Consider the following 12713-nt stretch of genomic DNA (forward strand, 5'->3'; position numbering starts at 1 on the left):
GGATGGGAGACCTCCTGGGAAATGCCGGGTGCTGTAGGTTCTAGTCCTGAGGACTTCACTGGCACTGTCCAAGCTCGCTCGGCCGTGGCAGATGAACCTCAGGACTTAAACGGTGGGGCCAGCTCTGCGCACGCTGAGCCTCACCTAAAATCCACTGTGCAGGCTGGAAGGGCACACCCACGTGGGGACAGCCCTTCCCAAATCTTCGTTCACGAAGTTTGGCCGTACATACATTACCAGTGGAGCTGTAAATTGGTTTGGCTTAAGTTGCATCCTGTCAAACTTAAAAGCAGCATTTTTCTTATTTGGGATTAAGTGAGCCTGAGGGGAATAAGAAGCTTGATATGTATTTTTTTATTACTATTAGTTATTATTGTAACAGTTCTCTCAATGGATGCTGAAGAGTGCTTCTTCCCTTCTGCAAGTCATCAAGGCTGGAATCTTGGAGTTGTTTGATCCATGAACCCACTTGTTATTTCCCATGCGTCAAATCACATCATGTCTTTGTTTTGGCCATGCCTACTGATGCTTGGGTAGAACAGAGCTTGCATGTCTGGGGGATGCTTATCTGATGATATATTTCTAATTAGCATATGACAGCAGTAAGTGACTTCAGTGCCTGGTCTCTGGAACTATTGCCCACTTTTTATCTAGGCATCTGTAGGTAGACTGACAGAATCTTACCTTGTTTAGAGATGGATGCATGACTTGCTTCACCCTATTTTACCAGTAGGATACCCTACTTAACTGTAGGGAGGGAAGTGTTACGAGAACAGCAGGGCCAAATGAATATGTACAAATGGCTGGACCAGGAGCAGAATCTTAGTCAGCAGCTTGACTCTCTGTGAAGGGAGTCTCTTAAGAAGCTTACCCTTTGGGCACCATTGCCACCCAACCTCTCTCTGGACTGTCTGCAGAGAGGATGGTGGGAAATTGGGAAAACAGGCCCACTCTAGATCTAATTTTTTAGTCCATGTGAAACTTAACGCACACCATTAACAACTGTTTGAACAAAACTCGTAGGAAAGAAATGATGTGAGTGGTTTTTGGGTGTGTTTTTCAGATACAGCCTGATGGCTTTAAACTTTACCCGCTTCCCAGGTGGGCTTTGACTTGAGTTTCCTTGACCCCAGGTGACTGCACTTATCCTCCTGTTGAGGGCTGTGGGGCCTGGCTGGGTGTGTGACCATTGTTGTGCACTTTTAAGTCCCTGTTCCCCTCCTCAGCTCCACATGCAGGCACTGCAGCCATGGGGACAAAGGTCTGGTGTGAGGTGGTGATTTGCTGGGCCTGGGGTAACACAGCTCTGAGTGGCCCCAGGAGAGCTGCTCTTGTTAACCTGCCACAGGTGGTCCTGATGAAGAAAAAGATGAGGTAGGAGAGGAGAAAGCACATCTGTCCAGTGTGGGGAATGATATTAAAGGGTTGGTCTGCAAAGCAGCTTTCACAGCTGATTAGGCCATGGTTGCCTCTGTGGCTTATGAGACCAGGTGAAGAACTGGTTCTATTTCAATCCCCGTGCCAGAATGGCCTAAACTGGTTTATTTTTTGGAGTATATTGAGATAAGGTCTTTAAATTCTGTTTTCATTGTTGCCCAAGCTATTCAACTGTATTTCCAGGCCATTTTCCACCTTTTTTCTGTCTTCAGAATGTTACCTTTGCTTATGCTTTTCTTTCTGATGGAAGGCACTGTTGCCAAGAAAAGGTAGAGGAGAAGCTGGTGTCTGTCCATAGGCAGGACAAACTACCCTTGGGTGCCTAATACAGTTGGATTGATTTGAGGTGCCCACAGTGAAGTCTGCCTAAAGTCTTACAGGTCTTCTGTGGTAAAATCAGCTGGTTTGGCCATAACTATTGTAATTATGGCTTCCCACAGCTATTCCCAGTGCATAATTCTGTAGTGAATGCTTTTTCATATCGCTGCAAAAATAATGGTCAGGTGACAATAGCATTCCCTGATGTATAGGTGGGGAGAGGTTTTCCTTGGAAATGGAATTGTGGAGAGTAAAGGATGAGACACACAATACCAGAGTTTTCAGGAAAACTGTGCTCTTCCTGCCACATGACTCAACATACAGACACTTCTTCACAGTGTACTTACCTACTCTTTACAGATCCTGGTTAATAAGTTTTGCTCGTATGTGGTGCCCAGCCACCCTGCACTAAACTCATATGTTGGTGGAATTTTCCATCTTTGCTCCTTAAAAATGCCTATTATTTGAGGAGCTGACTAGCCTAATTAAAAAAAAGACTCAAAACACCACAAACACAAAAAACACAAAAACAGCCCACAAAAAAAGAACCAAACCAAAAAGCCCACCCCAACCAACCAACCAACCAACCAACCAACCAAAAAAGCCCCAGAAACCCACAAAAAACCTAAAGGGCTGTGGCACTTAAGGACTTTTCTGGAGAAAAGGAACATGTAAGTTCTCTGTTTAGGGGCTAAGTGCAAATTTTCCCTGGGTGAATTAAGGTCTGATTTCAAATGAAACCTAAAAAATAAAGCTTGCAACATGTAGTTTAATAATTTATGGAGTTAGTCTTGACTTTTGGTCAAATGTCTTTGTAACTTAAATAGCTTTGCTGCCAACTAAATGTATCAGTGCTGCGGAGAGGACCTTGTTGAGGTTATTGAGGTGGTTTTGATGCCAAAATGCCAACCCTAGATGACATTTTAGAGCATGTTGGAGAATTCGACAGGTTTCAGAAGCAAACCTTTTTTGTCCTGTGTTTGCTTTCTGCTGCCTTCACCCCAGTGTATGTGGGTGTCGTCTTCTTTGGGTTCATCCCTGAGCACCATTGCCGCAGTCCTGGGGTGGCTGAGCTGAGCCAGCGGTGTGGCTGGAGCCTGGAGGAGCAGTTGAACCACACAGTTCCCGAGTGGGATGGCCATGGGGCCAGTTACAACAGCCGCTGCAGGAGGTACGAGGTGGACTGGAACACCACGGATGTCAGCTGCACTGACCCTCTTGGCAGCCTCGTGGGCAATGGGAGCACTGTTCCCCTCAGTCCCTGCCGGGACGGCTGGGTCTACCACTCTCCAGGAAGCTCTCTCGTGACTGAGGTAAAGACAAATGTGTCCCCTTTCCATTGTCCCCTCTGTTACAGGCAAGCTGAGGGTTGTGGGAGAGGGTTGGATTACCTGGAGAAAGAATCAACTCTCACTGTGAACTTGCGCTGTGGTGTTCACAAGTCATCTTCCCTCTGTCCTTGCTTTGGAGTGTTACCTTGGCTGCTCAGGAGGTTTATGTCTCCAGCTGGGGAGCAAAGCATATTTCAGCAAATAAATCCCCCGGCAGTTAAAGTCCAGTTCTGAAAGAAACTTCTGTCACATGAGGGATCCGATTGGTGGAGGTGTGTAAACAGTGCAGCTTGCAGCACTGCAAACAAAACTCACCAATGCAAAGGTCTTCATTTCTTCCCCCCACCCCTCCCTTTTTTTTTTCTTTAAATGAATAAAGCCTTTTAAAGTTTGTTTGAAATAGGAATGAATGGCAGACAGGGCAAGGGAAAAGCTAATTGCTTCCTACAGTTAAACAGCTTAAGTCAGGAATAAACTGCAGAAAAGCCAATGGTTGTTTTGAGTTCTCAGAAGGGCTGCGAATAAACTTAAAGTAGTACTTAGGCTACATGCTGTTCTTTAGCAGTTTATGTACTTTAAAAATAAGCCAGTAACTGGAGTGACAAGCTTGATTTCATCACAGAAAGTTCCTCCAAATTTTTAGAAATGGTCAAAGCCAGTATTCCCCATAACACAAACACAGGAGCAGGCAGATACATTGGTGCTCTATGAACTTCAGAATGTATAGTTTTTGAGAAGTTGGAACTAGAAATAAAGTGATGCACTGTAAGCATACTTCTTTCAGCAAGGTATGGGCTGTGTGATATTAAAGTGAGGAAGCGAGGCACCTTGACTGAAGGGTGACTCAGACCTTCTACACAGCAGCAGATCAGCAGGTACCTCTTGCTGCAAAAGGCTCCATATGACCCCACCATCATCTCATGGGATTGTGGCAAGCTAAAGACTTGCAGTCTGTGTGGTTTCATGCAATCATGCTTTCACATTGTCGTCCCTTTCCTGCTGAATGGGGTGCAAGGCCAGGCCCATGGGCTACTTCTTTCAGGGGGTAACCAGACATGTCACACACGTCTGTGTGCATTTTGTCAATGAATTTCTGGTTGTGACTGTTTTCATGAAAGCTCTTAGGCTCTGTTATGTTGTACTATTGTTCTGACAGCTAAGCAAGGAAAGGGATAGTGCAGTGTAAGGTGTGTTACTGTGGCCAAAGGAAAAATTTGCATATGAAATAATCTCATGGGAAGTCCCACAGAGCACCATTAGTAATATATGGTTTTGTGTTCAGATGCTTACATGCAATTAAATCCAGCTACCAGCAGGATGGCAAGGGATTTTCAGTCATATTGAGAGGTTTTGAAGTAACTTAGTAGATTTTTTGTAGCTTTGATGTATATCTACAAGGTATGACAAGTCAGACCAGACGGCAAATATATGTGGATACCCATGTGGTATAAGGCTTGGTTCTGGATACAAAATACCCACTTTCCAGATGCATACAACAAGGTAGTTGAGCTAAAGACCAGAGCAGAGGGAAAATGCTGTGGCTTCAGGGCAGATGCAGATACTCCCACCCTCCTCCAGGGAGCCAGTGCTACTCTGGAAGCAGGACACTGCAAGCTTCTGAAGGCATCTAGGATACTTTCAGTAAAGGCATCATACTTAGTCCTGAGGGGTCCACAGGAGCCACTGTGCCATATGAGGGTATGAGGCAATAAGAACTGCTTAGAAAGGCTACAAAAAAAGCTGTTTGAAAGGCCCACTGTGATTATCAGATCCATGATGATTTGATCAACAAGGGCCAACACAAGTTAGGGTACTAATTTTGACAGGTAATAACTCACATATGTTTTTTCAAGTAGAGAGAGATGAGACATAAATGGGAAATACCAGTAAACTGCTCAGGGGCTTGTTTCAGTTTTTAATGCTGGACACTTGGCTAAGTTAGTAGAATTTCAGTATGCTGGCAAAACAGGCATTGACCCAGAAACAAGTTTAAATATTTAATTGTAGTGAAAAGGACTTCTGGATGTGAACCAGCAACTCATTTCATTCTTTTGCCTCTGACTGTGGTTGCTTCTTCAGTTTGACCTGGTGTGTGAGGATTCCTGGAAGCTGGACCTCTTTCAGTCTGCAGTGAATGCTGGTTTTTTTATTGGCTCCATAAACATTGGCTACATTGCAGACAGGTATGTATGAGCTGACTGTAAAACCATCTGACCACCCTTACTGGTGTTCAGCAGCTAAACTTAGATAAAGGTTGTGCAACTGATATAATCTTTTCTCAAAATAAGGTCAACCACCTGGATGTTCAGTCACAGTATGAGGAGCAAGTACTTTGCTTCCTAGGTTATACCTGATGATTGGTACAGATCTACTCAGCGAGCTCTGCAAAGTGTGCAAGGACCATTTTAGTATGATATACCCCAAACTTCCCACTGTGCCACATCAGAACCCTGGGGTGTTGACTAAAGCCAGGAAACACTGGTTTGGAGCTCCCACTTGATCTGTTGCACTCTGTGTGGCTGAAGCTTGGGAACATCTTGCTTTGGAGAATCTTAGAAATTTTTGGCACAGAGATTGCCAGATGAGCAGAAATCCCTTTAGCTCCCTGTTCAGAACCAGCAGAGTCAGACTCCTTAGCTCAGGCACCTGGGGTTAAAGAGAAACAACTTCTGCTCTTAAAGAGAAATCTGAAGGCCTGTTCCCTGCCTGCCCAGGACTGGTAAAACAGCAGGCTCTGAGTAGTTGTTCCAACTGTGAAATGCAGCCCACTCACAAGGAGACCCATACATACAAGAGTTTTGAAGACTAAGGCTGTGATATATAAACCCTTTGTAAATCTAGTGTGCATGGCAATATCAGAATAGTAATATCAACTTATTTTTCATCCCAATATAATATATGTAAACTTGGGACTGGGGTTTTTTTGTTTTTCCTGAAAGTTTTTGTGGAATTGCAGAGCCACTGGCACAGGAATTTTTCATAAAATAGACAAACAGATAAGTGAGTAATGAGCAAAGAAATGTCCCTATCCCTTGCATAACAAAATTGGATTTTTTCCCCCCAAAGATACACAAAGTTCTTACTAGTTTAAAACACCTGTGCTTTCATGACTAGTGGTTTGCTTCATATGTATTATTTTTCAATCCAGGTTTGGCCGTAAATTTTGCCTCTTAACCACAATTTTTGCAAACATTGTCTGTGGAATCCTTCTGGTCTTCGTGCCCACCTACCTGTGGATAGTTATCATTCGGTTCTTGCAAGGGCTGGTCAGCAAGGGCTGCTGGACTGCAGGCTACATCCTGGGTGAGTTCAGAACTTCTCCCAGGAGCAAGACTAGCTGCAAAAGATGAAGGAAAAAGATCAACTCCAAAAAACTTCAACAAAAGCTATTTAAAAAATGTCTTCCATGGTGTTTTATAAAAGAGTTTTCTCCCTCTGACTTCTCAGGACTTTTTCAAGGACCGTCATTAGGGAGAAACAACAGTAGCCTTCAAAGCTCAATCAAGTGGTGTTATATTAGGGCTGTTACCTTGAGACAGGCTTTCCCCTATGGCACAGCTCACCTTTGCACATCTGGGCACCTGGGCTTCTTTTCTTCCCTTTGGGCTCTGGCTGGGGAAGGCGATGGACCCAGGCAGACTACAGCCACTCAAGCCTGGTCACAGACAGGATGACAGCAAAGGAGGCCATTAAGAATCAGGGAGAGGGTGGGGAAAATCTGAGGCATTTTTATGGCACAAAGAGCATTAAAGGCCAAACGGAGGCTACACAGCCTAAAAATAACTGAAGAGCTGCCTGTACTTACTGATAAAGTGTTTGTCTGTCTGTGTGTATCCACTTGCCTGAGTGGAGACTAAGCCATGTGAGGACCCAACCTCTGTTGATGCCTCTCCCAGTGCCCTGCACCAGTTGTGTCTCGTGGTGAAGCTCAGCTGTGTGGCTGGGTTGGGTTTTGGGGCCACCTCAGGACCTTTTTCTAGTGCAAGGTAGAGCTTCCTTTGAATTTTCTGATTTCTCTGGAATGGAGTTCAATCTCTTGTCCAAAATATCCAACAGCAAGAAATCGTTCAAGCAGCAGATTAAATATTTTAAATGCTGACTGATAGAGCCTTATGTGGGATAGAATGTCAGGTAGCTCTACCAAATAGCTGCAAGTGATGCAGTTCACTGTGATAGTGGTAAAAACATAAAGGTCAATGCCCTAAACTTCCATTAAGTCTTGTAGTGGGAACATCTTGCTAGTGAAGTTATCCAGATGTCTGATGTAAATGAAACAAAAGCACCTATCCCACAGTCCTGACTATCTTCTGCTAAAACGTGATTGCTCTTTCCTGTGCATTTCTACATGCTCTCTTGACCTCTTAAATCTTTTCTAGGCAGAAATTAAATCATAAACTCCTCTGGGCAACTATTATGCCATTTCAGAACATCAAGTCCCTTTCAGGACAATGACTTGCCCTATCCTGATATTTTTCCTCAGTTATGTCTTGTTCATTCTAGATTCTCTTGAAACTCTCATGAAAAAGATGTCACCCAAATGTCCTTTCCCTAAGGGTGGCCAATACTGAATGTCCAGGGAAGGGTAAGAGGACAGAAACAACACAGTGATCCTGCTCTCCTGGGGCACTTGCCTACACTTCATCTGATTTTGTCTCAGTCCTACTGAGCCTGAGATGTCTTTATGTATTGTTTGGCCCAGCAGTGTTAGTTAAACTGTAATTCCAAAACCCAGCACTTCCTTTAGGTGCCAGATAACTGCTTTCTGTTCTTTTCCTAATTAGTTTACTTTCTTGAAATCATGCAACTGGACGCAAAATGTTGAGTGCAGTTGTGCTGCTTGCTGGAATAGTTACTTTTAACTCCATATCAACAAGATTTAACCTGTGGGTCTATGCTGTGATGTGGAGTTGCAAAGCGCAGATGAATTGTGATGCCACCCTGACCAAGGAGCTCTGAGCCACTCTGTGGTACAGGCTTTTCTTGTATGCTTGGAGTGAGGTGCAGGCTGAAAGGCAGCACATTGGAAACAAGATATTCTGCTTTGTTATTGGGTTGGATACACTGTGTATGTTAGCATTAGATTTTATGAAATAACATCTGTGCACTTTGACAAAAGCTTGATTTACTTGGAGAACTCTATGACAGAGGGTAGTACTGGTGTCAGGCCTGTATAAGACCAAAGCAATGTTTTCTTCTCTGCTGTACTTGGGATGACAGAAAAGCAAACCTGAAAGTATCAGGGGATTTTGTCTGGAGACATAATGCCAGGGAGCCTATGATTACCAAGATGATTTCTTCAAGGTGTTAATATGGCACTGGTCTTCCAGTGTCCCCACATAGCAAGTTACTCCTACACTGAGCAGTCATGGCATTCACCTTTCTCTGTGCATGTTTGCAGTGACAGAAGTTGTTGGTCCACAGTACCGGAGGACAGTGGGCATCCTCTACCAGACGGCCTTCTCCGTTGGGCTCCTGGTCTTCGATGCCATCGCTTATGCCATCCCTCACTGGCGATGGCTGCAGCTTACTGTCACCCTGCCAACCTGCTTCTTCCTGTTCTACTACTGGTAACTGGGCTTTTATTGTAACTCTGCTCACAACCCCACAAAATAGTTTCTCTGCTTCCTGAAGCTTGAAACTGAGAGAGACTTGGCATTCCTTTTTGGTTGTGCACACCTCTTGATGCAAAGAGTCAGTTCACAGCAAAAAGGAGAGGGAAATACAGGACTCTCAGCATCTGAGATCTTATTGAATCTTGGTTTGTGGTGGATGGGATGGATAAGATGATAACACTACCCTCACTCAAAGCCCTTCCCTGATTTATCCTTAGTAAACTCATCTTTGACTAAAGCTACTCCCTCAACTGCTCCTGTTCCAGTGTCAGTCATGGGATATTCTAGTTTTCCTGATTGGAGGAGTGGGGAGTAACATACAAAACTCACCTAACTAACCAAAATCCCTATCTGCCTGTATTCAATCAAAGCACTCTCTCCAAAGTCTCTGTACATGGAAGAACTATGTGGTCTTAATGTTTTCGTTTGTCATCCACTCACATTGTAGGTGTCTCCCAGAGTCTCCTAGGTGGCTGATATCTCAAGGAAAAAATGACAAAGCTATGAAAATTGTCAGGGATATGGCTAAAAAAAATCAGAAAAAGATGCCTTCCCATTTTGAGGTGAGCTCAGAGTTTGCTTATGCATGTAAGTAAGCATCACAACAGTACCTTCCATCAGTTTCTTCAAGTAGAAACTTAATGTCCTATGTACTGGTTCTTCCGCAGGATACTAAATTTGAAGAGGAAGATTGTGGAAAGCAGAATCCTTCACTAATTGACCTCGTCAGGACACCACAGATAAGAAAAAACACACTCATTTTGATGTACAACTGGTAAGAATATAATGTTGGAGAGCAGTTTTTGAAGCTGTGGGTTTGGAAACTCCTTCAGGACACAGATCTCTGTTCTCTGACTGACTAACAAATCTAAGATTCTTTTCTCTGCCCAGGTTCACAAGCTCCGTCCTCTACCAGGGGCTCATCATGCACATGGGAATAGCTGGGGGGAACATGTATCTGGATTTCCTCTATTCAGCTCTTGTTGAGTTCCCAGCTGCCTTCATCATCATCACCACTATTGACCGTGTTGGGCGGCGCTACCCCTGGGCTGTGTCAAACCTGGTGGCTGGGGCTGCCTGCCTTGCCACAGCCCTGATCCCTGAGGGTAAGTCACCTGAATGAGGCCTTGTGGACACTTCCTACCCTGTCTTCTGGGTCCTGCATGCTGCTTTGCAAGTGTCCCCGTCCACTGCATATGCAGTGCTTACTGTACCTATTCCCTCACAAAGATGAAATAAGGTCCCTTAAAAACATCAACTGACGTGCGATCAGAGGTTCACCAAAATAACACATATAAATTGACACCTGCTAAATCACTGTGATCCTTTTAAATGTGCTGAATTCATTTTCTCTGTAGATATACATTGGTTAAAAGTGATTGCTGCTTGCATTGGGAGAATGGGAATCACAATGGCTTTTGAAATGGTTTGCTTTGTAAACACTGAACTGTATCCAACATATATCAGGTAGGTGCATCCTCCCCATAGTTGGCATTTGGCCTGGAAACACTTGAGGCTGATGTGTATATTGTATTTTATGATAAGTTATCCTCATATGTGTCAGAGATACACAAGTACTGTTGAAGTTAAAACACATAAAGCACAACTAAAATGCTTTAAAAAGGTAGCTTAATATAGAAAACAAAAGTACTTTTAAACAGGGGAAAACTCACATGACTGAAATAAAGGGAAAAGCTGGGAATATCAGGATGGGTGAGGGATCTGAACTCCCACACAGTGCTGGGATTTGTCCTGTGCAAGGGTCGGAATTGTGAGCCCTCCCCTTTCAACTGCAGTAGTCTGACACTAACATGATTGCTTTGCTGCTGAATCAGGAATCTCGGCGTGATGGTTTGCTCCTCCTTGTGTGATGTTGGTGGAATCATAGTCCCATTCATTGTCTACCGACTGGTGGAGATCTGGCATGATCTGCCACTGATTGTCTTCAGTAAGTGCCACCTTACCTCCTTGCTGGCCACTCCCAGGGTGCAGCAGTGGGACCTGAGCTGAAAGGGAGGGAAAACCCACCAAGGCAGATGCTGTAAGTTCAGCAGAAGCCCCTTTCTATCTATAAAGCTGTAGCTTTCAGGTTATGATAACCTGGAGCTTGTTTATGCATTCATGTCTCTTATACCGCTATTATTTCTCCTTGCATTTTAAAGGAAGTCAGTCAGAGGTGAATATAGGTTTGATTGATGGTAAGGAATTGAGAAAAAAATTGATGAGATTAATATTTGATGGATTCAGATCTGAAGAATTACTGTTCTTCTGTGAGATATTATGTCTCAGTCCAGGAGCCAAACCCTGGAATGACACATAACTCCAGAATTACCTATTCAATGGAGCATAAGTATGGCTTTTATGCTTCAACTTTTCCTACAGTCTGTTAACTGGGTATTCTCCAGCTATTTGGAAAGACACTGAAAAAGCAAGCTAAGTGTTTGCAGGATAGTGACCTGAATTCTCAGTTCAGAGTCTACAACATTTTTCTGAGTCATTAGATCAGCACATTGTCCATAGAAAAATGTCTTAAATGGAAATATGCAGTTTTTAACAGACAGGGTATCTAGAAGGGTGCTTAATAGATTAAAATATATATGCCAAATAAGTACAAACTGGGTAAAAGAAGTTATCAGTGGAGAAGTTAATCACACTGTTTAGGAGATAATACATCCTGTTTGTATTTTCTAATCTTTTGTGGATACCATAAAAATAGAATGTGTGTTCTGGCATACTCTTTCTCTTGAAAGGGTTCTTTCCTCTGTAAAGGAAGGATTATCTGTTCAGTCTGAGGTGTCCTAGTTTCGTGCATAACTCACAAGAGAACTTGGGTTGTTGCTGTCTCCATATAGCAGCCACATCCTCCAGAGGTGGCACAGTAGTTTGTCATAAAGAAACTTGAGGTGCACATCTTGTATAAACAAGTAAATAAAATGTCGTTGACAAGTCCTTTCTGTCAGTGGTTGGATTATGCTTATAAGGTCTTTTTTCCTCTGTTTGATTTGAAGCTGTTCTTGGTTTGATTGCGGGTGGATTAGTGTTGCTTCTGCCTGAGACTAAAGGAAGAGTATTGCCCGAGACTGTGGAGGATGTTGAGAACTTTCACAGGTTAGTCATGAAAATGAACTCTTACCAGATTTTGCTCAAAAAACTCTGTCCAGAGGCCCTTGGGAAAGCCCTGGCATTACTTGACTGCCTTCTTTGTTTTCAAGAAATTGCTAGTTAATTTCTAGACTCACTGGACAGATTTTAGACTCCTTTTAGCACATGTTCTCCTAGACATCTGGAAACGTTTTTACTGGCCTGTGAGTAACTGCACTAGTCTCTCAAATGCGCTGCAACACCAATATAAATGTTATTTGTGTTTTAAAAAACCTTAACAGTGGAATAGAAAAAGGGCAGTCTTGATAGCAGCTTCACATGTGGTGCATGAAGCACCAGTACCTACTGAGGAGCCAGAGCAAACCTAGAGCAATAGACACTCATTTTCTCGGGGCTGAGGCAGAGTAGGTAAAGAACTTGAAGTTCAGTGCTCACTGACCACCTTAATTCCTGGTTGATGTTGATGTCTTGTTATACTTGCAGGCAAAGTGCTCCAAAGGCTAAAACAATCTATCTCCACATCCAAACATCGGAGTAGCACATGACTGAAGAAGGTGCAACTCTTGCTGGTTAGTCTGCTTTAGGGAAGTAGCGTGGAAAGGCAAATTGGAATAAATACTCTCTCAAAAGTTTTATGTCCGCCTCTCTCTTTTTTTACATAATTTACGATATTTAGGATTTTCTGATGAGATTATCCCTAGTGCTGCATGGCTGCTCTCCACTCTGTACACTAAGATAAATATATTTTAGGACTGGGAAATTCTTGCACCAGCTGTGTGTACTGCAACATGGGGAGAGATCTGAACTTGGGGATGGTGGGATCTATCCCAACAAAACTTTTGTAAGCCTCTGTGCATTCTGATTTTGTATTTTCTTACAAAAGGGCAGCATTATCTAAAAGAAACCTATCTCT

At 43.4% G+C, this 12713-nt stretch overlaps 1 protein-coding gene across 1 annotated transcript; it reads left to right on the forward strand.

Moving 5' to 3' along the window:
• The first annotated feature begins 2571 nt into the window (after window positions 1–2571).
• LOC139669022 (solute carrier family 22 member 2-like) lies at window positions 2572–12433 on the forward strand. Its single transcript, XM_071549398.1, has 11 exons — window positions 2572–3068; window positions 5166–5269; window positions 6235–6389; window positions 8485–8653; window positions 9147–9261; window positions 9367–9473; window positions 9590–9804; window positions 10057–10165; window positions 10534–10646; window positions 11707–11806; window positions 12284–12433. Exons 1-11 carry the CDS (start codon window positions 2658–2660, stop codon window positions 12336–12338), a joined length of 1653 nt encoding a protein of 550 aa, XP_071405499.1. The 5' UTR covers window positions 2572–2657; the 3' UTR covers window positions 12339–12433.
• Window positions 12434–12713: the final 280 nt, after the last annotated feature.

Source organism: Pithys albifrons, chromosome 2 (genome assembly GCF_047495875.1).
Source record: "Pithys albifrons albifrons isolate INPA30051 chromosome 2, PitAlb_v1, whole genome shotgun sequence".
In the NCBI taxonomy this organism is placed as follows: domain Eukaryota; kingdom Metazoa; phylum Chordata; class Aves; order Passeriformes; family Thamnophilidae; genus Pithys; species Pithys albifrons.

Excerpts from the sequence above, each read along its gene's own strand:
- LOC139669022 (XM_071549398.1), top strand. The coding sequence starts at position 2,658 with ATGCCAACCCTAGATGACATTTTAGAGCATGTTGGAGAATTCGACAGG. Across the intron at positions 5,270-6,234 it reads ATTGGCTACATTGCAGACAG|GTTTGGCCGTAAATTTTGCC; the intron begins GTATGTATGAGC and ends TTTTCAATCCAG. Across the intron at positions 11,807-12,283 it reads GATGTTGAGAACTTTCACAG|GCAAAGTGCTCCAAAGGCTA; the intron begins GTTAGTCATGAA and ends TTATACTTGCAG.